This window comes from Oncorhynchus mykiss, chromosome 10 (assembly GCF_057628025.1).
Source record: "Oncorhynchus mykiss isolate SJ-2025 chromosome 10, ASM5762802v1, whole genome shotgun sequence".
NCBI lineage: Eukaryota > Metazoa > Chordata > Actinopteri > Salmoniformes > Salmonidae > Oncorhynchus > Oncorhynchus mykiss.
The window spans coordinates 43,381,806-43,408,230 of record NC_143031.1 but is presented as its reverse complement, the minus strand read 5'-3'; the positions used below and the strand labels follow the sequence as shown (position 1 = coordinate 43,408,230).

The window sequence follows — 26,425 nt, the reverse complement described above, 5'->3', positions numbered from 1 at the left end:
GTGAAATTGTACTTCAGTATGGTTTCATAAACAAAGACATGCTGATGTGCCAGAATATTAAGTATCACATTGTCATAAGTATCAAAACTGTAAAAACAATATGTAGCTTTTCTGCAGAAAGAACCAGCCTCATAAATTTATGACTTTATCCTTTTTCTTCAGTGTGGCCCTAGTACTCTGTCATATAAACAAATACACATTCCATATGAATATAAAAACACAATGTGTAACATTATGTTCCTTTATTGAATAAGGACAAAACAAAGCAGGTAAACCATCAGCTCCTTTCAAAACTGAAGTCACAGTGACTCTACAAGATGGAAAGCACAGAATCTAAGCATATTATACAAAATGATACATATACAGACCTTTGAATGTGTATAACACACCCTGCATGTCTGCACACTAAAATAAATGCAGGACAAATCCATACACATCAACTGAACAGACAAATGAATGGATGCAGTAGCCTCCCTGCAGCCTTGTATTACACACAGTATACCGCACAAACATCATAAGAGGCCAAATTCGTCAAAAAACGAACCCAAAAAAACCCAAATTCCTCTGCCACCGCAGGACATATTTAACCAAAATTGAAAGCACACATACTAACTAAAATAATTCAACACATATTGGTCCCTCAGCAGCCGACCACTGTCGTCATCAGGGAAGATTGCCGGATTGTCCCAGTCCATGGCTGGTGGCACTCTGGGGGCCCTCTCCTTCCTCAGGCAGGCCACATTGTGAAGGACAGCACAAGCCACAGTAATATCACATGCCCTAACAGGGCTGACCCTTAATTTGTGAAGGCAGTGAAAGCGTGCCTTCAGGAGGCCAAAGGTCATTTCAACTCTGGCCCTGGTCCTGGCATGGGCATGGTTGTAGGCCTGCTGTGCTTCCTGGGGGTCTGTGAAAGGTGTCAGGAGAAAAGGCTGGCAGCCATACCCCCTGTCTCCCAGCAACACACCAGAGAATTCACCTGTCAACACAAAATCTCATCATTACTACCTCATAAACACAGTGATATTCTTGACACAGCCATGATGGTTATAAATAGGGGTTGTGTGGCTTACCTTGTGATAGGCACTGATAGATTTCAGAGGCCCGAAAGATTCTGGAGTCATGGACTGAGCCAGGCCATTTTGCCACAACATTGCTGATCACACAGTCAGCATTGCAGACCATCTGAAATCATAAGATGAGGAATATTACACCAATCAATGCACATCACTGGCAATGCAGAGTGTTCGTCAATGGACAATATCAAAAAGTTATGTTCACCTGAACATTAATGCTGTGAAAGGATTTCCTATTCACAAAATCGGCCTCATGGGCACCTGAGGGGGCTTTTATCCTTATGTGTGTGCAGTCCACTGCACCAATGACATTGGGGAAACCTGTCACACAAAGTAATGAGTATCCTACTATGTGTTAACAGTTGTCCTGTAATTTGTAGATCCTCTTACCTGCAATCCTATAGAACTCCTCTTTGATGTCACAGAGTCTTCTGTGGCCAGGGAAGGAGATGAAGACATCTGCTAATGCTTTGATAGCCAGACACACACTCCTTATTGTGCGGCAAATTGTGGCCTTGTTCAGCTGTTCTGCATCCCCCACTGAGTACAGGAAGGCTCCACTAGCAAAAAAGCGCAAGGCCACACAAACCATTTGCTCCACACTCAGTGCATGGCTCCGTGCAGTGCGGTGCTTAATCCTGGGACCCAGTAGTCTGCATAGATACCTGATGCCATCTGCAGAAAACCTGTATCTTTCATATAGATGGTCATCAGGGAAGGCCAGTGGGTCCAACCGGTCCCTGAAGACCCTTTCTCACCTGAAGGCTCTCCTCAGCACAAGTGCTTCTTCATCCACCACATCTCGCACGAATGGGCATGCCATTGTCAGAGCAGAAAGGAACACACAATTTTGGGCCTTCATATAGGCTAGTGGCCACACCTGGTGCTGGGGGGGGGTGGGCAAAAGAGGGCGATGCCTTATAACGATGACTTGGTTGTACTGATTGCTGGGAAAATAAAAAAAACCTTAGAAAGATGCCACCGTCCTGTGTGCTCACAATAAGAGCTCATATGTCATGGCTCACTTGACTTTACGAGAATATACCTAATTTTTATTTTGAGCTGTGTCATCTTCTTGGAGCTGGGGGAGGAAAGAAAAATAATGATTAATACATTTGTGTTACAGTTAGCATACAGTGTACATTGAAGGCATATCTCACCTCCCTCTCAAGTTTTTTTATTTCAAGGTCCAGTTTCCTAATTGTCCTCTTTTTTATTTCGAACTCCAGTGCAAGATTTTCCATCGTTTTCTTCTTGTACTGAATGTCTATGTCTGCCAGTTCTATTTGGCACCGGAGGTGGTTGCCATACAACTTTCTGATAGCTTGTGAGCTCTGTGAACACAATACAATTAGCGCAGCTGGAATTTGGCAGGATGTGGTGTCCTTTTATTAATACGCACTATGTTGCCAGGCTGGTTTTCCCACTGTATAGCATCTGGGTCCTGTAAAAGAAATTAGATTTTTTGATTTTGATGAGGACTCCTCACCATTGTAGAGTAAATAGTACTTTCACAGTCTTAACATGATACCTCATGCCTTCTGGAATCCAGAGAGATGGTCTCCTCCTCATCATCGTCTCCATCATGTGCTGTTGCTGCTGCACTGGGGCCTTCACCCTATCACATTTAATCGGATTCATATTGAAGCTAGTAGACAAGACATGCCAGGCCTACAGTATGCCTTTGATGGAGTACTCACTGGATCAGCATCGTCTGGTGCTTGTGCTGGTGGCTCTAACAGGAACACAGTGCTGCCAGACACTGCAAGGCAATAGGTAAACCAAAGTCAGACAGTCCAAATTGATTCAATATGAATGTGGTTGTATCCCATGTAGAGATAGAAGGACATACCTTGAATGAAGCGGGTGGCATCTTGGGAGGAACCTATGCTCGTCTCTTTCCCCCCAGGGATCCCCTCTAAGACGGGCCTGCCTTTATTTAGCTCCAAGGCCATGTCCTCTGCTGGGGTAAGGTCAGCCTTTGGTGACCCACCACCCGTGCCTTGTCTGTGGGTATTCTTTTTCACTGCTAAAACAGTACAGACAATGTGTGAGCAGGCACCTTCTGGGTACAATATATGCTTGTGCTTTGTTAAATATTAGTCAGGGACCATACCATTCTGCAGAATGTTCTTGTATTTGATTTTGACCTGCTGCCATGTCCGTTTTGGCCCGTTCATGTTTAATCTACACACACACACACACACACACACTTAATGGAGTCACACTGCAAAAAATTACTTGGTATTTTTGTCTTGTTTTCAGTAAAAATATCAAATTTTATCATAGCTTTATACAGTGTGATGGAGTTACTTTACACAATTTCACTCATATCTGCAGTGCATTTCAATAAAAAAAATTAACCGTTTCATAATTACAGTACAACTGCATTTTTGGAGATGTGAATTAAATATTTGAATTGTAATTGTGATGTTTCAGCGGAGCGGTGAGTGTGTAATTGTGCACTACTTACGCATTCAGGCGGTCTGCAATACTTTGCCACGCTTTTTCTCTTTGCTTTATCACTGTGGCGGTGTTGCCTTTCTTCTTAATTATATCTTTTACCTCCTCGTATGCCTCCATGAGGATTTGTGCTTCCGACGGGGAAAAGTACGCGGCTCTAGTTGCCATGGTAAATCAGTTAATCTGTGATCTGTGGCGGGGTCTATTTGAGTGAGCCGTGAGCGCGCACCTATCCAGGATTGGTTTCACCTGGCTTAATGAATCCGTGTCTGCTCATCCTGGCTTGGTCTTTGTGCAACCAATTAAGCCTGGACGCACATGTTTTGGCTTCATTGAGCTCAGCTGAGTCATTTATCCCGGATGTCTTAATTCTACTTTTGTGCAACAGGCCCCTGGATGGGTATTTTACATATCAACTAACCACATCATATGTTATATCAAACTGTCACTTGATGACTCAGTCAATGACGTGCAACACAACAATTGGTTGATGCATGCTATGTCTGAGCAGGGGTACACGACCTAATGCCTCGATCACACCGAGAGAGACATACTCAAAATGGTACGCAGTATCATCTGGATATGTGTGCAATAAAAGTTCAACATTCACCCTTTGCTACCATTTCTGGCAATCCTTCTACACATACAGTTTGATGCATAACGTATGCCTCACACATAATGCACTGCAACTGCCTCTGCAACGCAATGCTGCAAAGCAAACGCAGCGTTCCATTGGAAATGAATGTGCTTCTGGTGTACCAGAATGCCAAAACTGTCGGTGTGATCAAGGCGTGTGGAAATGAATGTACTTCTGGTGTACCAGAATGCAATAGCTCTGTCTGTGTGATCTGTCTGTAAGTCTTCCAGTTCTCGTGCTTGCTTCTGCCTCCTTCTGGTAGACTGGCATAATGCAGCTTGGTTCCGAGTTCTGAAATGTTGAAACAAAAAATGTATTTGAGGCTCAGGGCTTATATTACAAAGGCTAATTGTGTCAGGGATAAATGTTTACCCAAGATGATCAAATACTGTAGCTAGGTAAAGTAAAATCAAAGTCTCGTACCACAGATTTTCTAAACATATTGACTCTATGCGTCACAGGTTCCATCCATCCGGTTTGCACGGACAGGGATGACCGCTGAGGACTCGCGGCTTGCCTCGCCCTGTTTTGCAACATCGAAGCAGTATTTTGAAGACATTCGTTGAAAAAAAAAATACAATGTATCCTTTCGTTGATGTAGGATGGAAGTCTCTCTAGAACAACTACTTTTTTTCATGTCTGAAAAGCCAGTAAATGAGAAATGGAGTGCCGGTACTATTTGATGAGCGGAGGAAAATTGATTTCGTTTAAAAGATATGGCTGTGAAGCCATGTGCTTCTTTGTTTACAAAAACATAGGCTGTTAGTGGAGTGGTGAAATTGTGTGAATAGTTCTGTAAAGAATTTGGACTTGTAAGAAGTGAGCCGCACAACCGGTAAGAAAGTCTGCGTTTTAGTCTAGTTGAAGACTAATATAATGAATTGGTTGTCCTTTTGTGTTGCGTGAGACATAAAACGCGTGGATTTACTTTGTCGATGGCCTTTGACATGCGCGCGCCTATTTCGGATTATTCTGGCATCAATGTTGCTTTGACCATCAAACCAGAAATTGTTTGCGTAAATTAGTTAAACCTTTCGGCAATTACCGCTATGGAACTTGTCTGTAACTTTGCGGTATCATGAATAATGTGTGGAAACGACGGATTGTGTGTAGCCACTAGCCAGCTTGCTATCGTTAGCTAGCTAGCTAGTTACGCAACAAAGAGATTTCGGAAGGAGGGTAAAGACCCCTGAAGAAAGTGGCACAAATGTTACCTTTCATTAGCTGCATTTGTAAGGACGAAAATCTCAAGGAGCCCAAAGTTTGTTTAGCTCTGAACTACATCACCAGATCGATTGTCTATCTAGTTAGATTTACCCAACTATATTGTTTGATTTGTCATAATAGCTAAATGTGTCTTGACTCGTGCATTAGCTAATTTTGAAAGTGCGCTTTCACATTCGGTATTTTGGAGAATAATTGACTGCGCACTGAAACCTATTTACTCGAAGCCAGCTAGCTATTCTGCAATAGATTTGCGCTCTAATAACTTTTCATAGCGCGTACATTTACTATTACAGGGATGTCCTCGTGTGGATTTTATGTGGGTGAGGGAAGGTCACGTGGGTAAAACGTTTGTTTACAATCAACCTCTGCAATCCCCACACCCACCAATTCCTCCATTAGTTTGATTGAGGCTATGGTCATTGCTACGCGAATGTTTTACAATGTTACATTATTTATGGATTTTTGATATTGTGGATTCATAATTTGTTATTCAGATGTTAACATGCAATATTATTTCCCCAGTACCGGCAACTTGCCTGGAGCAGTCTATTCAGACAGTGGGACAAACTGTATCTGCCAACTCAATGCCTAGTTTCAATTCCCTACCGACCATTTGTAAGGGTGAGTGTTGTGGACTGTGGGAACATGGAAGAGTCTATGCATAAACATTTTGCTTGCATCTTTTTAACACTTCACCCCCTAATTACATACCATTAATGTTTTGAGACCCCTGGTGCCTTACAATGTTTACTGAGAATGTGCTTTGTGCTTTTTTGTCTGTTTTTTGTCTGCTATGTAATAAAGTGCTTACAGTGCAGGTAATGGTTATGTCCAACCTACCGCAATGTGAGCACTTCTGTCACAAGGCAGACGTCCTATCTGCTCAAATCTGACGTGGTCATCCAACATTTTGGTGAAAGAAAGTCCACTTCATTGTAATTTCCCAATTACATAGTTTCTGGCTTTCGGTTACTGGCCCAACGCTCTAACCACTAGGCTGCCTGCCACCCCATAAATGGTGGGATCCACTGAACTTGCTGTTTTTGCCCATTGGTGTCAAAAGTGCTGTTTGTGCAGGTAGATAAACTCATCAGACCTACTGCAAAACCAGCACTTCCTGACTCACAGGGTGCACCACTCATCCAGTTCCACCAGAGGGTAGGAATTCCTTGGTCGCAGTTGCGGCAAATAACATTGCCAGGGATCTCTAGTGTGGGTTTTGCGCTATAATGAAAGCACAGCCCAGATGCTGTGTCTCTGATGTGAATTCCCAAAGGTTTTAGATCCCTTGAAAACATCCAACTACGTTGCTGCTGGTTCTGGACAGCTTTGCTGGGTGATCAGCCTGTGCACTTCAGAGTCGCTGTGCAAACCCATGCAAAACTGACTATAACTGGAACTGATCACCCTTCCTAACTCACTACCCCTTGTCAACACAAATAAACCTAATATTGACTTGCACCTTTGCTGTCTCATCTTTGACCCAAAAAGGGCCCTTTAGCTGCTAGTATAGCTGTCAGAGTCACACAGCTTGTCTCTTTCCCTGAACAGCCCAGGAGTCATTTTGTTTCACCATTTTCTCCAATTTATTGGAATTTAGTGCAACTGGTCGTGGAACATGCTATGCTTCCTTGTGGTTTTACATTCTAAGTGGGGCCACTAAGACTGGCTTGTGTTGAGAGGCGGAGTCTTGGGCAATTGCCGGCAATCTTAAGAGGCATTGCACTTGTCTCGGTCTGACAGCACTGGCAGAGCGCGACCACTGGAGTAGATCACATGGGGGCAACATGGGAGGTGACATACAGAAAACAGGCAGGGCAAGAATGTCAACCATATTTCTGTAAAGGATTGTACAGTGGAGGATAGTAAGATCAGATGGCAAACAGTACATGAGAGGTATTTGAAATGTGACATGAAGTGAATGTTTAGAGGAACAAGTCAGAAATAAAGTGTTTGTTTGGACCCTATCTATCTTGCATTGAGACTCTGTTTTGTTGTCGAATAGGAAAGAATGTAGTGTCACAGAATGAAGTGAACTCAACTGTAGCTTGAAGGTATTTTGTAATCAAGACCCCTCGGTCTTGAGGAGGATAGCAGTCTCTCTTAGCTACAACATCCCAACTTGTGGCCAAGGCCAGTGACGAATAGCATATTTTGAACATCATGCCATATAGATTTTTACACTGTATCAATCAAATGTATTTTATAAAGCCCTTTTTTACATCAGCAGTTGTCACAAAGTTATTTAGATACCCAGCCTAAATACTATTGAACATTGTGTTTTATCCCTAATGTTGAGCATTGGGAGAGGTGTCATGCGTGGCTGGGAATGAATACCTTTAGCAGTATTATGATGAAGTGCTCCTAAAGGATATAATATGACATTTCCACTGTCTGCCATATAATGGTGGTCATGTAGTATGTTAATGTGTGCCCCAAAACACAACTGCTAATTTTCCTTGCAATGTATGTCTTTGAAGGGGGTGAGGATAGACTGGTCAGGACATGCTGGCCATTAAAGTGGTTTATAATCCTCTGCTGTATCACTACAGGATATTCTTTGATTATTATGGTGAGTGTGTGTGTCTCTCAGGGTCTCCCCACTGTTTTAGCGCATTTCTCAGATTCCTGCCCTGTTCCCCTCACACCTGTTTAAACGCCCCTCTGCCTCCTTAAAAGTGTGGTTCTAGCCCATTCAGGGGGCCTCTGAATCTGCCTATGCCACGACTACAGCCCAGATGAAGGCCCCTACAGCCATATTGCCACTCCTCAGTTCCCCTTTTCCATTGATGTTAAAACATTTTTATACAAATAATTTCTGTAGGTGTACAAATAGTCCTAATGTTCCTCCTTAGGTGTTTTTAGATAGTAGTGACTGTTCTCAAAGTAAAGAATTAAAGGACGTGGCCCCTTGCCACATTGCCTGTCTGGTTCACGGAGGGTAGTGATTATCCGAGTGCTTTCTCAATGCCCGGCAGAGAACATGATGACAAGGTACTGGTATTTCCCTTAAAGATCGCAGAGGTACAATGTATTTGTCTCTCTTAGTGTGATAGTTAAGTAACGCAATATGAGCTCTGACAGCAATTTGTCAGAAGCTTGCTGTGTGTTTGTGTGTAGTAGCATTCTATACTAATCCATCTCATACAGACTATTTGAGTTGTCAGTGCCCTAGAATTTGAATGTGCAAACTGCTAATGATGACCTATAAGGTTGTTCTGTGGTTATGCTCAGTGGACTTTTAGTGATGCAGGCCTGCCTCAAAGAAACAAAAGTGTTGTCACAGGTTACTAACAAAATGACAAGGCAGTAAAGACTTACTTTTGATATCCTTTTTCAGCGTTAGTTACTTGAAACAGAAGTCAACCCTACACCCCCAACCTAATTATTGTCTTGCCAAGTAACAGAAGTTAAAACGGAAAAGCCCAGCTGTTTTGAGAGAAGGGGTTCATTTTGCTGTTCACGCAGGTTTTGTCAAGAAAATGTCTGTTTTGCTAATATTACCCCCTTGGAGTCCAACATATGTCTGAACAGAGGTTAACTTGAAAAGGGGTTGAGAAGTTTCAAGTATTCTGTACTGGGGCATTATAGAACTCATTTGGCATACGTGTGTCAGTTGATGATGATCATGCAATACCATATTGGTATACAGATGACATGAAGAGAGAGCCTACAATGTATCTCTTCTGAAGAGTACTTCTAACAGGACCAAATGCAGCTGTAGTGAGGCCAAAACATCAAGGGCCCCTACCACCCCATGCACACTTTCTGCCCTCAGCGGGTGCCTGGCTGTCACGGTTTTACGAGTTGTAAGCCTATTTTATTTGAAGTTTCCATTTTATCGTTAATTCCCTCAGGTACACACTTATTATAGTGCTTAATGAGCGCTTTAACCATGTCCACGTCTCGAGGAGAAAAGGATGGTAGAGGTGCAAGGGGTGGAGTTTCTTGGGGTCAATAGCCAATGGAAAGCACCCAAATTATGAGTGGCATTGAGTTCAGTATTTATGAACTGTAAAGTTGTCTCAAACTGACACTGGGCTGTGAAGAGAGATACGAGTACAGGCGAGTAAGAAAATTATTTGAAAATTATCTGCTTCATATAATATGTGCTTTGATCATTAGGCTGGTCAAGAGGCCTGACTAGGTTAATTCAATTCATATATTTATCATTATTGTATAAGGGGACGTTTGATTGCATGCATCAATGATTGATCGTGGGTCTAAAACAGGATTTCTTTAAATTAGTTAATTGATGCTGTGGACATAAGCTTGAGCACGACCCTTTCCTGGAGTGAAGTGGGAAGATCTTTATATTCTATATAAAATATCATTGCTGCTCAGTCAAGATTTAACTTGTCAGTTTAGGGTCATGTGTAATGTAATTAATCTATTAAAAGGTGGACAGGTGATTTAATTGATTCATGTGGTAAATTGAAAGCTTTCTGTGTAGTCTGATAAAAATGAAAGGATATTTTGATGTAGGTAGTTTCAAATGTGAAAGGAACTAGTCAGTTTATCATCCAATGTGCCAATACAGCTACTAAGTGAACAGCAAGTGTCTGTGTTCTATGATCAAAGCAGAAGAAAATAGAATTCCTACTGTATTTTACACCAGTCTGTGTTTTCCAGGTGGCAAGGATGATTTCTCAGGTTCTCCTGGCGGGGACACTATGTTGCCTACTCCCAGGTCTGTTTCCACTCGAAACCAACATGTATGCCGAGTTGGCAACTAAATATAGCGTATATAACGGGGGCATAGCTTTCTATTGCAAACAGATTTTATGAAATAGAAAGTTATAAAGTTTTCCTAAACTTCTGAGTCTGCAGAGATTTATGCAGCAAGACCCCTCTCAACACTTCTGACCCTGTGGTATCCTCTATCCCTTATCCCGCTCTGCAGGTTTGCTGGATGCTACACCACTGAAGGCTAGAGGTAAAAGAAAATACAACAATGGCACGTGCTTGTTTTACTGCGTAGCCCAATCTTTGATTTATGTTTGACTTGCGTATGTGTGTGCGCGAGTGTTCGCACATGCAAGTTTCATTATTTTTCCTGAATGTGTTTTCTCCATCCCACTCTCTTCCACCACGGTTCCTGCCATTAAATACAGCTGTGAGGGAGGTCAGCATCGACTCTGCCCAGGCTCGTGGCTTCCTGTCTCAGTCACGCCCCAAACGGAACGTCGATCACAAGTGGCACCGCGGCACGCCTGATTTCCAGTCCTACTACAAATTCTACAACAGCATCGGCCATATTGAAGGAGTGAGTAAAGGGAGCAAATCATGAGACGCTCCCAAGCAGATTTTTCATCACTGTAATGAATGTTAAACAGAATTTAATACAGGTTATTTTCACCTGCCCATTCCTCAACCCACCTGATCACTTATTTTCTCTTTCCCTCCCTCTCTCATTCTCAAACCCTGTGTGGATCTCTCTCTATATTCCTCCCAGCTGTATGAGATTGACAGGATCAGGATGCTGTATCAGCAGATGCGTCACCTGGAGCAGGTCTATGGGCCAGACGCCTCCAGCTACCAGAATGCCCTGGGTGTGATAACCCCACCACCCACCACCATAGCTCCTACTACCACCACACTGCCTGCTACCACTCAGCCCACTCCTACTACCCAAGCACCACTTTCTTTTACTAAGACTGAAGTCCTGTATCTGTGTAACCCCAAAGACCCCCTCTGTAAAGCTCACATCGTCTACCTGCCTGCAGGGGCCATCCCAGTCCTCTGTGACCCACGCTACAACCCTGCCTGCAAACCCCAAACTGGTAAGGTGGTCATTGCTGCTGTACCTATGGAGCCAGCTCCTGCAGCACCTCTGGAGCCAGCTGTTGAAGCACCACCTCCACGATCTCCTAAGAAGTCTCTCCAACCTCCTCGTCCTCCTCCCATCGTCATTAAAGGGATGGAGTATGACTGTGACCCTTACTGGGACCCTGACTGCCTGATCGATCACCCACCTCGCCCTGTCAAGGCGACTGAGCCACTACCACCACCCCATACACTCCCCGTTGTTGTGGAGAAGGAGGTGAAGGAAGACGTTGCTCTTGAGGAGACCAAAACACCTTTTGACCTGCGTGATTTTCAGCATGACATATCTTACCGCTATTCTGACCAAGCCCCTGACCCGCAGTAGACGAATAAAACAACATAAAATTGACATACAGTAGTGTTAGTTTACAACAGAAGGTCAGTAAACAAATACAGGTAGAACAAAACCATAACTTTTTTATTAATGCATTTTCCCTCCAAGTATGACACTTTTTCACTTCATCAGAGAATATGGTTTCAGTTTTAGAGACAAGCCTGACAAAATCTTGTATTCAACGTGTGTATGTGAGCCTGTTATTTTGTTATTTGTCTGGGTTGTGGACTCTACGAGGTGTTGAAAGCGTTCCACAGACACAGTTGTGTCATGTTGGCTGGAAGTCCTTTTGATACACACGGGAAACTGTTGAGCGTGAAAAACCCAGCAGCGTTGCAGTTCTTGAAACACTCAAAGCGGTGTTCCTGGCTCCGACTACCATACCCCGTTCAAAAGCACTCAAATATTTTGTCTTCTCCATTCACCCTCTGAATGGAACACATACACAATCCATGTCTCAATTATCTCAAGGCTTAAAAATGATTCTTTAACCCGTCTCCTCCCCTTCATCTACACTGATTTGAAGTGGATTTAACAAGTGACATCAATAAAGGATCATAGCTTTCGCCTGGATTCATGTGGTCAGTTTGTCATGAAAAGAGCAGGTGTTCCTGATTTGTACACAGTGTATACAGTGCATTTGGAAAGTATTCAGACCCCTTCACTTTTTCCACATTTTGTTAAAATGGTTTTAGTAATTTTTTTCCCCCATCAATCTACACACAATAAAAACAGGTTTTTATTCACAACAAATGTATAAAAAATATACAACTAAAATTTGACATTTACATAAGTATTCAGACCCTTTACTCAGTACTTTGTTGATGCACCCCTTGCAGCGATTACAGCCTTGAGTCTTCTTGGGTATGACGCTACACCTGTATTTGAGGAGTTTTTCCCCATTCTCTGCAGATCCTCTCAAGCTCTGTCAGGTTGGATGGGGAGCGCTGCTGTACAGCTATTTTCAGGTCTCTCCCGAGATGTTAGATCGGGTTCAAGTCCGGGCTCTGGTTGGGCCACTCAAGGACATGAGACTTGTCCCGAAGGCACTCCTGCATTGTCTTGGCTGTTTGCTTAGGGTCGTTGTCCTGTTGGAAGGTGAACCTTCGCCCCAGTCTGAGCGCTCTGACGCAGGTTTTCATCAAGGATCTCTCTGTACTTTGCTCCATTCATCTTTCCCTCGATCCTGACTAGTCTCCCAGTCCCTGCCGCTGAAAAACATCCCCACAGCATTTTGCTGCCACCACCATGCTTCTCCGGAGGGATGGTATTAGCCAGGTGATGAGCGGTGCCTGCTTTCCTCCAGACTTGACGCTTGGCATTCAGGCCAAAGAGTTCAATCTTGGTTTTATCAGACCAGAGAATCTTGTTTCTCATGGTCTGAGACTCATATCAAGTTGTAGAAACGTCTCAAGGATGATCAATTGAAACAGGATACATCTGAGCTCAATTTCGAGTCTCATAGCAAAGGGTCTGAATACTTATGTAAAATAAGGTATTTGTTTTTTATTTTGAATACATTTGTTAACATTTCTTTAAAAAAAACGGTTTTTGCTTTGTCATTATGGGGTATTGTGTGTGTAGTGTGATGATTTAAAAAATAAATACGTTACAGCCTTATTCTAAAATGTAATAACATGTGACGTGGAATAAATTAAGGGGTCTGAATACTTTCTGAATTCACTGTATATAGATAGTCATATTGATTGTGGTCAAAGGACGCTCTCCAGTGGTGAGAAACAGAAAATGAATCCAGTTCTCTGGACAGTGTTAGGAAAATAGACTGGAATATTTAGTAAATGTGTAGTGATCGCATTTTCTAAAGTGTAACACACTATGCTAGAGTATTATGACTGGGAAATTGGCAGGACGAATTTGTGTGTGAGTATGTATAATGTTATTAAGTAGCTACCTGTGCATAGTTTATATTTAGTTATTAGTATGATTTTTACTTTTCACCTCTGAGCAGTCTATGGCGCTGGATTTAGGCTCCAGTCTCTGGAGGCGTGTTTTCGAATTCCGCCGCTGCCATATGAGTTTTAATAGCATTTCTCGCGGTGATCCTATGGTCATGGGTTCACTTAATCAAGCGCTGTAGTATCATGTAAATATGTCGCCTGACGACTCCAATTAGTCGGCCGGTCTATATTCGCTACATACATCCAATCTAAAACTGCAATTAATGAAATTGTTAGGAGAAATAACGTAGCAGGTTAGGAAAAAGGGTTAGCGAAAATGCACACCTAACCACTTCTAACCAGCATTGGGCAACATGTCATCAGCATCTGGCTCTGAGGAGCATTTCTCGAAGACGAGGCCTATTGTATGCTGTCTCCGTTGTCATTCAGTTAAAGATGCACTATGCAGTAAACCCTAATTTCAGTTTGTGTGGTGTATCGAGTCATTGTACTATTTAAACCGCTGTGAAGTATATTTTCCATAACTCAACATATTGCATTTTCGGCTCTTTAAAGCTGGTGTACAAAATCGAACGTAAGACGAATTTGTCCAGATCGACCAAAAAGTTACATATTGCAGCTGGTACTTGATTGAACTTCATCCTGCAGCCATCGCCTGCATTGTGGGACGTTATATTGTCAACCAATCATTTGTGGTTTTGCAGATGCGTAGACCACTCAAACGAGCCCCCAATCGTCTATCGCCCTGGCGTAGTGTTTGTAAGAAGCAATATGTTTTGGTAGCCAGGCAAGTGAACATGATGAAATAACATATTTAACAGAAATATAGCTAGAGTATTTGACAGCAAAAAAAATGAAGAAATATAGATTGTTAAACTGCAAAGCACCTAGTACTCTACCCGAAACTTGCATTTCTGTTAAATGAATTGGTGACTGTTACTTCATACACCCTTTATAACTTTATAACTCAATCAAGTGGATAAAGGTAAAAGGCACCGCTGAGATTCGAACTCAGGATCTCCTGTTTACTAGACAGGCGCTTTAACCATCTAAGCCACGGCACCGCCTGAAAATCTGTGAGCGGAGTGTTTCTTTGTACGTTGAATTAGGTGCGAAACTGAATCCGACTGCTATTTTAATGGTGACTAAATGATTTAGCCTAGTCAAATATAGAACATTTAACTCATGGATACAGCCTGGTTGTGATGTTTGTGTTGTTTGTGATTAGGCCTACATTAAATTACATTTCACTATACAGCTCCGAATCCAAATATTATTTTCAAACACATTTTCTTAAATACTCGAGTAGAATTCTAGCTGTACGTAACCAACGGTTGTAGCAAACGCGTTTAGAGGGGAAATAAACTCCTATTACAAATCTTCCATCAATGACAAAATCTCTCCTAACGACGAGGATGGGATTCGAACCCACGCGTGCAGAGCACAATGGATTAGCAGTCCATCGCCTTAACCACTCGGCCACCTCGTCGAATGTATGAAAGCCGTTCCAGTACCATATTATGGAAAATACATCATACACAAAAATCATTCTGAGTATCACATTTGAGTTGTCAACTATATTTCCCAATTGCCATTAGAGGTCAAATCTCCTGGTAGTTGTTGTGAATTTGTTAGATTACTTGTTAGATATTTCTGCACTGTCGGAACGAGAAGCACAAGCATTTCGCTACACTCGCTACACTTACATGGTTAAAATATTACATCTGCTAACCATGTGTTTGTGACCAATAACATTGTTTTTGATTTATACAGTATCACAATTGGAAGCAGTATTTTGAAGGGCGTGGGCGGAAGGCTTGTTCAACATACATTTGAAGATGGCAGCATGCGCACAGAACTATAGGTTTACTTTCACAATAGTTATTAAGTCGTCAGCTAATCAGAACGGGATCATCGGAGTGTTGTAGTTCTCCGAAGATCAGGTGAGAATAATCATTTCTCATCAAATTCCATTCATCATGTTCTGATACTTCATTACTGAAGTAACAGGTAAGGATGTACCTCACTGACGATACTTTAATCCAATGGCAGCAATGGACAAGAATGCGAGGCAACTAATTTTAGATCATGGTTAAAATATTACATTTTTGCCGATGCTGATACATTACAAACTATAATTCCATGTCAGTCCTACACAAATGTGTATTTTGTATCCCTATCGTTACATTTACGTACATGTCATGGAAAGTCGGTATCTTTTACTTATTTGAGAATGCTTTGCGGCAAATATTAGCATAACCTCAGACCAACAGCCTTCCCATTGGTGCATACTCTGGTTGGCTTATTTGCTTTTAAAGTGGCACGTTTGTACTATCATCTTAATGACAACAACCTATTTCTACAAGCAAACGTTTTGTGGTGAATTTTGTCCAAATGTTCTGTGTTATTTCGCTGAATAAATACAAAAGAGAACGGTCGGAAATAAAATATCGTGACTGCTACTCCATTACTTACACCGCACTCGTGACAGCAAAGGTTTTCCGCTTTTGCAGCGAGTGGTTGCTGCTCCACGCGGCAGATAAGTAAAACGACATCACCACACCAAATAATTTACAAGACTGTGTTGCTCCAAAGAACATTGCACTTGCTTATTATTGAGACCGTGACAGAAAGAAACACTCAGAAAACCATTTCAGCAGCAGGACTGTCGTACGTAGGCTAACCCATGCAGACCCAGTTGATTTCAATATGAATTTACTATCTCCCATCTGGCGCTAGCCTATTATCACTTTCTATCCAATGTAATTGAACACCATGCCAGTTTGAAGAAATGACGCACCATCACTGTTTCATTTTTTTTATCTAGTCTGAGTTAAGTCATTGCAAAACTATTTTCAACAGAATTGATCTCTGATGAGTTAACCCTCATACTACCGACTGGGGTCATTTAGACTATATTACCTTAGTTGGCTGCTTTGAGCAAAACTTTAATATAATAAAAATATATTCTAGGAGCATATTGTTTGTGAATGATCTTTATTCAGAGTTCACTTGAATTTCAACAATGTCAGGTACAGGCAGGGATGACTGGGGCCTTCAGCAAGTAAGACACAAGGTAAGATTCACAGGTATAAATTCCCACTGTGCCATGACAAAGTTAACTACATTACTTTAGTTGGCTGCTTTGAGCAAACTTGTATGTAATATAACCTATTCTGGGAGCCTAGTGTGTGTGTATGATCTATGTGGAATATTGTTGGACCATTGGTTTCCCTGAAAACAGGTATTGACAGGAGGAGCAATACTTTACAGACGACACCCTATCCAGCGACTGTGATCTGAGAACCTTTTTTTGCAGCAACGCTTGGCCCTAACCACTGCTCCATAATTGCTGTCTGTCAACCTCCCTCTCCTCATGATGTGCCAGTTGGGGTTGGTGCGCTGGCCAACTGTTTCCTGTCGTATAGCCTCTTGCTGCTCCATCAACAGTGCCATGCCAGCCAGGATGCCTGCATGCCCCAGGTGCCCTTGTTTTCTTTTTAACAATGTCTAGTACAGAAAGGGATGACAGGGAGGGTAGCGGTTGTTCTGGCTCAGTTTCAAGGAGAGATGCCATTCCACTGAACCTGCCCCGTAGACGGTTCCTCAGCCAGGTCCTCCACTGACGTCACCTGGTTGGGCACGGCTGGCTTCCTCCACTCACATTCCACATCCATACGGCCGATATTGTGAAACGCCAAAATAGGCTGCATGGCTACACTTAAGGGCTATACGGTGGCATTTGCATGTGGTAAAGGGAATCAAATCAAATGTTATTTCTCACATGCGCCGAATACAACAGGTGTAGACCTTTCTGTGATATGCTTACTTACAAGCCCTTAACCAACAATGCAGATCAACAAATAGTTCAGAAAATACTTGCTAAATCAACAAAAGTAAAACATGTAATAAAAAGTAGCACAATAAAATAACAATAACGAGGCTATGCATAGATAATAAACAGCGAGTAGCAGCAGTGTAAAAACAAAGGGGGGTGTCAATGTAAATAGTCTGGGTGGACATTTTATTGGTTATTCAGCAGTATTATGGCTTGGGGGAAAAAGCTGTTAAGGAGACTCTTGGACCTAGATTTGGCGCTCCGGTACTGCTTGCCGTGTGGTAGCTGAGAGAACAGTCAATGACTTGGGTGACTGGAATCTTTGACCGTTTTTTGGGCCTTCCTCTGACACCACCTAGTATATACGTTACCAGTCAAAAGTTTGGACACACCTACTCATTCCAGAGGTTTTCTTTATTTTTACTATGTTCTACGTTGTGCGGCTGCTTGGCCATGGGAACCAATTTCATGAAGCTCCCGACGAACAGTTATTGTGCTGACGTTGCTTCCAGATGCAGTTTTGAACTCTGAAGTGAGTGTTGCAACCAAGAACGGACTATTTTTACACGCTACGCGTTTCGGCACTCGTCTGTCCCATTTTGTGAGCTTTTATGCCCCCTACCACTTCGCGGCTGAGCCGTTGTTGCTGCTAGACGTTTCCACTTCACAAAAACAGCACTTACAGTTGACAGGGGCAGCTCTAACAGGGCAGATATTTGACGAAGTGACTTGTTGGAAAGGTGGCATCCTATGACGGTGCCACATTGAAGTCACTGAGCTCTTCAATAAGGCCGTTCTACTGCCAATGTTAGTCAATGGAGATTCCATCGCTGTGTGCTAGATTTTATACATCTATCAGCAAAGGGGGTTGCTGATATAGCTGAATCCACTTATTTGAAGGGGTGTCCACATACTTTTATATATATAGTGTACATATAGTGTGTACAAATAGTCCACACACACACTATATATATAAATATATAGGGATACCTACTTATTCCAGGGTATTTCTTTATTTTTACTATTTTCTACATTGTAGAATAACAATGAAGATATCAAAACTATGAAATAACACATGGAATCATGTAGTAATCAACAAAGTGTTAAACAAATCAAAATATATTTCATATTTGAGATTCTTCAACATAGGCACCCTTTGCCTTGATGACAGCTTTGCACACTCTTGGCATTCTCTCAACCAGCTTCACCTGGAATGCTTTTCCAACAGTCTTGAAGGAGTTCCCACATATGCTTAGCACTTGTTGGCTGCTTTTCCTTCACTCTGCGGTCCAACTCATCCCAAACCATCTCAATTGGGTTGAGGTCAGGTGATTGTGGAGGCCAGGTCATCTGATGCACTTACGTTCGGATGCCGAGCAGTTGCCATACCAGGCGGTGATGCAACCGGTCAGGATGCTCTCGATGGTGCCGCTGTAGAACTTTTTGAGGATCTGGGGATTCATGCCAAATCTTTTTCGTCTCCAGAGAGGGAAAATGCGTTGTTGTGCCCTCTTCACAACTTTCTTGGTATGTTTGGACAGATGGTTGGTGATGTGGAGATAAAGGAACTTGAACTCTCAACTCACTCCACTACAGCCCTGTCGATGTGAATGGTGGCGTGTTCGGCCCTCCTTTTCCTGAAGTCCACAATCATTTATTTTGTCTTGCTCACATTGAGGGAGAGGTTGTTGTCCTGGCACCGCACTGCCAGGTCTCTGATCTCCTCCCTATTAGGTGTCTCATTGTTGTCGGTGATCAGGCCTACCTCCATTGTGTCGTCAGCAAACTTAATGATGGTGTTGGAGTCGTGCATGGCCACGCAGTCGTGGGTGAACAGGGAGTACAGGATGGGACTAAGCACGCTCCCCTGAGAGGCCCATGTGTTGAGGATCAACGTGGCAGATGTGTTGTTGCCTACCCTTACCACCTGGGGCAGCCCATCAGGAAGTCCAGGATCCAGTTGCAGAGGGAGGTGTCTAGTCCCAGGGTCCTTACCTCAGTGATGAGCTTTGTGGGCACTAGGGTGTTGAACGCTGGCTGTAGTCAATGAGCAGCATTCTCACATAGGGATATGTTCCAGGTAGCCTCTGAGAATAACATTGACGAGTATACTGATACGGTGACTGAGTTTATCAGGAAGTGTATAGGAGAGGTTATACCCACTGTGACTATTAAAACCTACCCTAACCAGAAACCGTGGATAGGTGGCAGCATTCGAGCAACACTGAAAGCGCGAATCATCGCATTTACCCATGGCAAGATGACTGGGAATATGGCAAAATACAAACAGTGTAGTTATTCTTTCCGTAAGGCATTCAAACAGGCAAACCGTCAGTATAGAGACAAAGTGGAGTTGCAATTTAACAGCTCAGACACGAGACGTATGTGGCAGGGTCTACAGACAATCACAGACTACAAAAGGAAAACCAGCCATGTCGCAGACACCGACGTCTTGCTTCCAGACAAGCTCGCTTTGAGGATAACACAGTGCCACCGACGCGGCCTGCTACCAATGACTGTGGGCTTTTAAGACATTTAAGTGTGTTAACCCTCGCAAGGTTTCCGGCCCAGATGGCATCCCTAGCCGTGTCCTCAGAGCATGCACAGACCAGCTGGCTGGTGTGTTTATGGACATATTCAATCTCTCCCTATAGCAGTCTACTGTCCCCACATGATTCAAGATGTCCACCATTGTTCCTGTACCCAAGAAAGCAAAGGTAATGGAACTAAATGACTATTGCCCCGTAGCACTCACTTCTGTCACCATGAAGTGCTTTGAGAGACCAGTCAAGGATCATATCACCTCTACCTTACCTGGCACCCTAGACCCACTTCAATTTGCTTACCGCCCCAATAGATCCACAGACGATGCAATCGCCATCACACTGCACACTGCCCTATCCCATCTGGACAAGAGGATTACCTATGTAAAAACGCTGTTCATTGACTGTAGCTCAGCATTCAACACCATAGTACCCTCCAAGCTCATCATTAAGCTTGAGGCCCTGGGTCTGAACCACGCCCTGTGCAAGTGGGTCCTGGACTTCCTGACGTGCTGCACCCAGGTGGTAAAGGTAGGAAACAACACCTTAACTTCGCTAATCCTCAGCCCTGGGGCCCCACAAAGACTTCAGGAAACAGCAAAGGGAGCACCCCCCTATTGTCATATATACACATATTCATATACATAGCTCATATATCAAGCACATATATTAAGCCGCCTGACTCAAGTCATTGCACGCACCTCTGTCCAAACAGGAAGCACCCTAGCCCCAGCCATAAACTGCCAGTTTCAGTTCCCCTTATCTCACGACTCCTGGACACACAGACACTTCATCGCACGAACACACACACCTCACTCCCCCCTCTACTGGTCGGGTGCCAAGAGCAGAGGACTCTGCTGTGCACCAATGGAGCAGGCCCGCCTCCAACTCTTCGGGACCAGTCAGAAGACCAACACGACAAGACTCCACCTACATTATTCCATGTATAAAATCTGTTGCAACCTCTGTCTAGGCCCCTTTTCAGCTGACTCCTTACTGAGTTATATGAATAGGTCCGTGCACGTTAAACTGCAGGACAAGATATCTTTTGACTCAATAAACTGCCTTTTTATTACAACTGAAATCCACTCTGTCCAGCGTCCATGATTTGGTCTCACTCTCCTGTAGTTAATCATCAACAAAACTTGGTAGCAGAGGATGGTTTTCAACATCTGAATTCGATCTAGGACAAGTTGATGTGAGAGGAGACAAATCATTGGGTGCAAACCAGACGGAAGAGTGACCTGTCGCCAGGAGACTTCGGCCATTCAACTTGCCTCAGGAAACTGATCAGAGCGCTCGACATAAAAGCAGAGCCTGTTAAATCAAAAATCTGCATATTCTATTTTAGTCAATTGCCAAATTTTGATCAGTAGTACTGAGCGTGAGTATGAATTGCTGTTAAATTACTTTTAAGAAATTAAGGCATGGTTAAAAGATATATTGCATAAATAGAGACTGGCTAACTGAATCTGCATGTAAAATGTCCTATTGATACGTTGTGTACTATCGAATAGGTCTTGTATGAGGTGTGGTTAAATGAACCGAATCTGCATGTAAAATGTCCTATTGATACGTTGTGTACTATCGAATAGGTCTTGTATGAGGTGTGGTTAAATCGACTGAATCTGCATGGAAAATGCCCTATTAAATGAGTTGTATATTATCTAATAGGTTGTGTAAGAGGTGTAGTCGAGTAGAAATAGTATATGTAAGTTTGGCGTTCCACAAGACAGTGATCGGGAATGATGTGACCATTGCACATCAAACTATAACATAATATAACCAGTTTTGACGTTCCGCAATTTTGTTGTGCCCAGTTCAGAGAAAACATTTGTTGGGGAATAATTGCCATACTGTGAATACATAAACGGTGTAAAATTGACGGCCGCTGAGCCCAAATACTGCCCATACCAGCCGCCGAGCTGCGAATTAACCCAGCCGCCGTGCTGAATGCTGACTGGTTCCTATTTTCCCTCTTTCTGCTGTCGGTATTCCCCAGGACATAGAATTATTCTGACAATTGTTATAGAACCGCTTGAATTTGCTAATATATTGTTCCGGGAGGTGATTGGTGAATTATTTTTAGAAAGTATTTAAATAATTCACTGAACAAATCCGAATAAAAAATACCGGTTCCCAAAGTGATAAAATTATTCTGACAATTGTTATAGAACCGCCTGATTTCACTAATATATTGTTCCAAAAGGAAATCACAGAATCAATTTTAGAAAATACCTAAATAAATCGCTGAACAAATTCAAATAAACTACCGGAGAAACACACACGTGGCTGGCACCACATACTGATGAATCTTTGCGTGCGAGGGTGAGACACAAGAGATAAGTCTGTGCCGACACCGCGAATACATCCCTGGTTTCGACCAGGGACGGGCTAAGCATACAACGATAGAAATAAACACCACATAGTAAGGATTGAATATACCTAAATAACGCATTATACACATTATCAGAGGAACTAGATAAAATGTCTGCAGCCACCACGCCCAAACTCAAATTCAATGAATATTTAGATCAGAGTATGATTGATAGAGCGGGAGGGAAAGAACAGTATAGTAAAGTGAAGAAAGTGTGGGAACGGATAAAATTAAAATGGACACAAGCAGGTTACTTTAGCGGGGGACCTCCTACAGGGGGGAAACTCCAATCTATGCAGAAAGAGCTAGAGGACGCAGTAGAAAAAGCAAGAGCGAGTGAGACGGAGAGGAACAAGATACACATGTTCAAAAAAGAAGGCACTAGAGAGAGAGAGAGAGCAGAAGCAAGATAAAGATAGGGACATGGGCGATAGAGGAGAGTAGGAGGGTGCAACCGCAGAAGAAACCAGACATAATGGGCGTGGTCTCTGCAACATCAGCAGATACCAAAGCTCCACACGATTATTCTCCCACAGCCCCCCAAGCTGACAACACCAACACGGCGTCTGCTCCTCCCTCACTATACCCAGAGATACCAATAGAGGTGGCCCAACCTCCACCATATTCAATGGGGCACAATCAACGGAGCCCGTCACACAACCCATTCATCGGAAACCCATTCCTGCCCAGGGCTCCTCCCGCAATACAGGCTCCAGTTCTGAGAGTACACCAAGGGCAGCTAAAAGGAGAAATGACGCTGGGGATAACGGGTGGCCATATTGTATGTGAGCAGCTCGAAACCGGGACTCCAGGCGTAGGAGGCCTCCCCCAGGAACTGAGACCGCAATGCTCCTCTGTGAACTCTCTCACCTCTGAAACCACTGAACACCTACTCACAGGATTGGATTCTAACCACTTCCATCAGACGGAAAGGGAGGACAGTCATAAGAGCATGACTACCGAAAACGAAGAAGAAATGGACATGGTGCTCACCCCAGCTCCAAGGGGAGGTCCAAACGTGAGTAAGATACAGGAGCTACTGCAATCCTCAATAGCTCAAGCCAAGGAACTCAGGGAGCTTATGACAAACCACGATAACAACAGAGATGGAGCCTACCGTGTAGAAGGAATAATGAGAGGAACAGTAACCGAAGTGACCGAACCAATGGGGTCTGAAACTCCCCGCCGGTCCTCCAGAATCGCTGATAGAAGAGAGCGAGAGCAGGTGATGGCAGGACAGTACCCCCTGCGACCGACACCCGGTGACGCACGCAATTTGGAGTACCAGCCCTGGAAAATGACCGATTTAACAACCCTGATGGAACAGATGCCTAGCTTACATGGAGGTGCCTCAGCGTGGCTACTTCAACTGCAGACTCTTACGTCAGGCCTGCAACTCTGCCTAGGAGACGTGAAAGCACTTCTAGCAAGAGCCACCGACCACGGAACCATGGAGGCCCTCATGACAGCAGCTGACCTTGAATGGCGGGCCCCAACACTGCCCATAGACCACTTCCGTACCAGATTATGGGAAGTTCTACGGAGAGCCTACCCTACAGAAAGAAACCATGCCACCTTATCCTCCTTCACTATCAAACCCAGGTGAGCATCCAGCAGAATATCTGGATAGAGCTAAATCCACCTGGAGATCAGTCCATGATTAACCATTTGACCATACAGACACCACCCTCAACATGTGGAAAGAGATGGTGGTGAATGGCTGCCCAGGGGATGAAAAGACCAAACTGAGAGGAACAGTGGGACTGATCGCACTCCCTCTGACACAATTCAATACGCATGTGCACCACCATGTGACCCAGCACAACAAGGAAAAGGGGGGTGCTGAGAGCCAGGTACAACTCCTGAAGCTCCAATTGAAGGAAGCACAAAAAGGAGAAAAAACCTAAGAAACAGATGGTGGCGGAGGAACCCAGAGACAGGCACCAAAACAGACATCTCTCAAATAGTGGCCCAGACTGTCTCTCAGATGATTCAACAGCAGGCAGCCCCACTCACTGCTCCTATAGGGGCCCCACCACCCCAATACCCTCCCCCACAACAGTATATCCTGCAACAGCAACAGCCACAATGGCCTCAACGGGGCCCCTACACTAGACCACCCAGAGGGGGAAACTACCAGTGTTATAACTGCGGAATTCCCGGTCATTTTGCCAGAGATTGCATGAAACCACTCTCCCTGCAGCAACAACAATGGAGAGGAAGAGGACATGGAGGAGCACCAGGAAGAGGGAGAGGAAGAGGAGGACCCCCTCCTCTACACTACAACCAACCAGAACCTAGCTATATGCAGCAGGAACAGCCGGCATACAACCACCCAGGATCCAGCCACATGCAGCAACAGCAAGATATGGCAGGGAACGCTATGCCCTGGCCATGACGATGCCCACCACCCGCTGCAGGAGAAGGGAGCCAACTTACTGGAAAAAAATGAAAAAAAAACATTTTTACCCCATACCAATGAACCTCCTCGCACCCGGATCATCAACAGGTTTTGCACAATTAACAACAGATCTATCTGCGGTTGGATGTTTCTGTAAAAGACGAATTCACCTCATCCGTCCTTTTCCAGAAACAAGAGGGGGAGGAAGCAGAAAGGAAGCAGAACAAAGAACAAAGGACTGGTGAAACTAAAGACCCTTCAAAAGGTCTCGCACATCTGGTGGCACCCTCAAATTAAAGTAATGACTGACTTACTTTGCGACGTAATGACTGACTTATTTTGTGACAAATGCAGCATCTGTGGCAGACACAACCCGAATAAAACATATCAAACATACCTAATGCATATTTTCAGGACAGTAGCATAGAACGCTATCTTAGTTATGGTAGATAGGTGTCCAAATGGTTAGAAGCAATACCAACAGCAAAAGAGAATGCTAGGTCAGTCATTAAGTGGCTACAAACCAAACTAATACCCAGGTATATTGACAGTGGCTCACATTTCAGTAACAAACACCTAAGACAGGTGGAAGAAAGATTTGGCATAACCCACAGATTTGGATCTGTGTACAGGCCCCAATCTCAAGGTCTGGTAGAACTTAAAACCAAAAGCTGAAAGCTAAGATAGATAAAGCATGTGCAGGTACGAAGTTGACATGGATTGAAGCCCTGCCTCTGGCACTGATGGCTATGAGAGCCTCACCAGGAGCAGGCACCCATCTCTCTCCTCATGAGATAATGACTGGAAGAGTCATGCCTGGTCCACCAAGGGAGGGAGGTCATATGCCCGCTCTTGATGTACAACAAATTGTAATGTCTGATTATGTGAAAAAATTGACGCTTCTCTCTGCAGCACTCTCTACCCAGGTTCGCAAGGTCCAAGAGGGGGAGTTGCCGGGGGACACGCCACCACTGAAGGTAAAAGTTGGTGACTGGGTGAGGGTTAAAGTCCACAAGAGAAAGTGGCTGGAACCCAGGTGGACTGGACCGTACGAAGTGAAGGAGGTTACTTCACACTCTGTCCAGGTCAAAGGTAAATCAGGCGCACCTTGGCACCACCTCACACATTGCACTCCAGCCCCAATACCTTCCAGAACACTGACAGAGGTCCGAGCCGATTTGAGCGGCCTTAATTCGATTCCAAATAAAGACACTCCTTACTCAGGTGATGCGGCATCAAACTCCGCCTCCCCTGAAAAAGGAACCTCGCCCAGTTAGAGGGATATTTCTCTCTCCCTGGGCAAGGCTAGGGATATCTGGCCCCTTATTTGTGATATTCCTACTGATATTTGGGGTGTCCCTGGGCACTTTCACATGGTTAATTGAACACCTATCTCACCCTGCCACTCCACTTACCCCTACCCCTATCCCTGACACCGTCCCTAACATCACTCTCTCCAGTCACATCCCTAATGGCCTTCCAAAACAGAATCGCAGTCGATATGCTGTTGGCTGAACGAGGTGGTGTATGTGCCATGTTCGGTGAGCAATGTTGTACTTTTATTCCCAATAACACAGCACCTGATGGTAGTCTTACTGTTGCCCTAGAGGGTCTTCGTACACTTAATGGGAAGATGAAGCACCACTCCGGGGTTGACACCTCTATGTGGGACTCCTGGATGGATGCGTTCGGTAAATATAAGACCCTCATCTCCTCTGTCCTTGTGTCCGTTGCTGTTTTTGTGGCTATCCTAACCCTGTGCGGTTGTTGCTGTATTCCTTGCG

The 26,425-nt window shown here is 43.9% G+C and overlaps 1 protein-coding gene, 2 long non-coding RNA genes and 2 other non-coding genes across 9 annotated transcripts; 1 reads left to right on the top strand and 4 right to left on the bottom strand.

The window, feature by feature from the left end:
* Window positions 1–227: 227 nt before the first annotated feature.
* LOC149980022 (uncharacterized) lies at window positions 228–1,944 on the bottom strand. Its single transcript, XR_016483724.1, has 2 exons — window positions 1,074–1,944; window positions 228–979 (listed from the first exon to the last, which is right to left on the bottom strand). It is a non-coding gene; the product is annotated as an uncharacterized LOC149980022 (long non-coding RNA).
* A 1,605-nt stretch (window positions 1,945–3,549) lies between these two features.
* LOC118966780 (uncharacterized) lies at window positions 3,550–5,586 on the bottom strand. The gene is made up of 3 exons (XR_005053669.2): window positions 5,391–5,586; window positions 4,600–4,699; window positions 3,550–4,467 (listed from the first exon to the last, which is right to left on the bottom strand). It is a non-coding gene; the product is annotated as an uncharacterized LOC118966780 (long non-coding RNA).
* LOC110533948 (uncharacterized) lies at window positions 4,412–12,129 on the top strand. 5 transcript variants are annotated; one of them, XM_090186708.1, is made up of 6 exons: window positions 4,412–4,574; window positions 5,926–6,024; window positions 10,036–10,093; window positions 10,307–10,339; window positions 10,518–10,669; window positions 10,859–12,129. In XM_090186708.1, the coding sequence occupies exons 3-6, from the start codon at window positions 10,045–10,047 to the stop codon at window positions 11,552–11,554; spliced, it is 930 nt and encodes a 309-aa protein (XP_090042834.1). In that variant the 5' UTR covers window positions 4,412–4,574; window positions 5,926–6,024; window positions 10,036–10,044; the 3' UTR covers window positions 11,555–12,129. The 5 variants fall into 5 exon arrangements, with proteins under 5 accessions (XP_090042834.1, XP_021474215.3, XP_036846263.2 ...); XM_021618540.3 differs by lacking the exon at window positions 4,412–4,574 and adding an exon at window positions 4,634–5,011; XM_036990368.2 differs by lacking the exons at window positions 4,412–4,574; window positions 5,926–6,024 and adding an exon at window positions 7,481–7,975.
* A 2,760-nt stretch (window positions 12,130–14,889) lies between these two features.
* trnas-gcu (transfer RNA serine (anticodon GCU)) lies at window positions 14,890–14,971 on the bottom strand. The gene has a single exon. It is a non-coding gene; the product is annotated as a tRNA-Ser (tRNA).
* Window positions 14,972–15,381: 410 nt separating this feature from the next.
* LOC118937073 (U8 small nucleolar RNA) lies at window positions 15,382–15,515 on the bottom strand. The gene has a single exon (XR_005034469.1). It is a non-coding gene; the product is annotated as a U8 small nucleolar RNA (small nucleolar RNA).
* Between the last annotated feature and the right edge of the window lie 10,910 nt (window positions 15,516–26,425).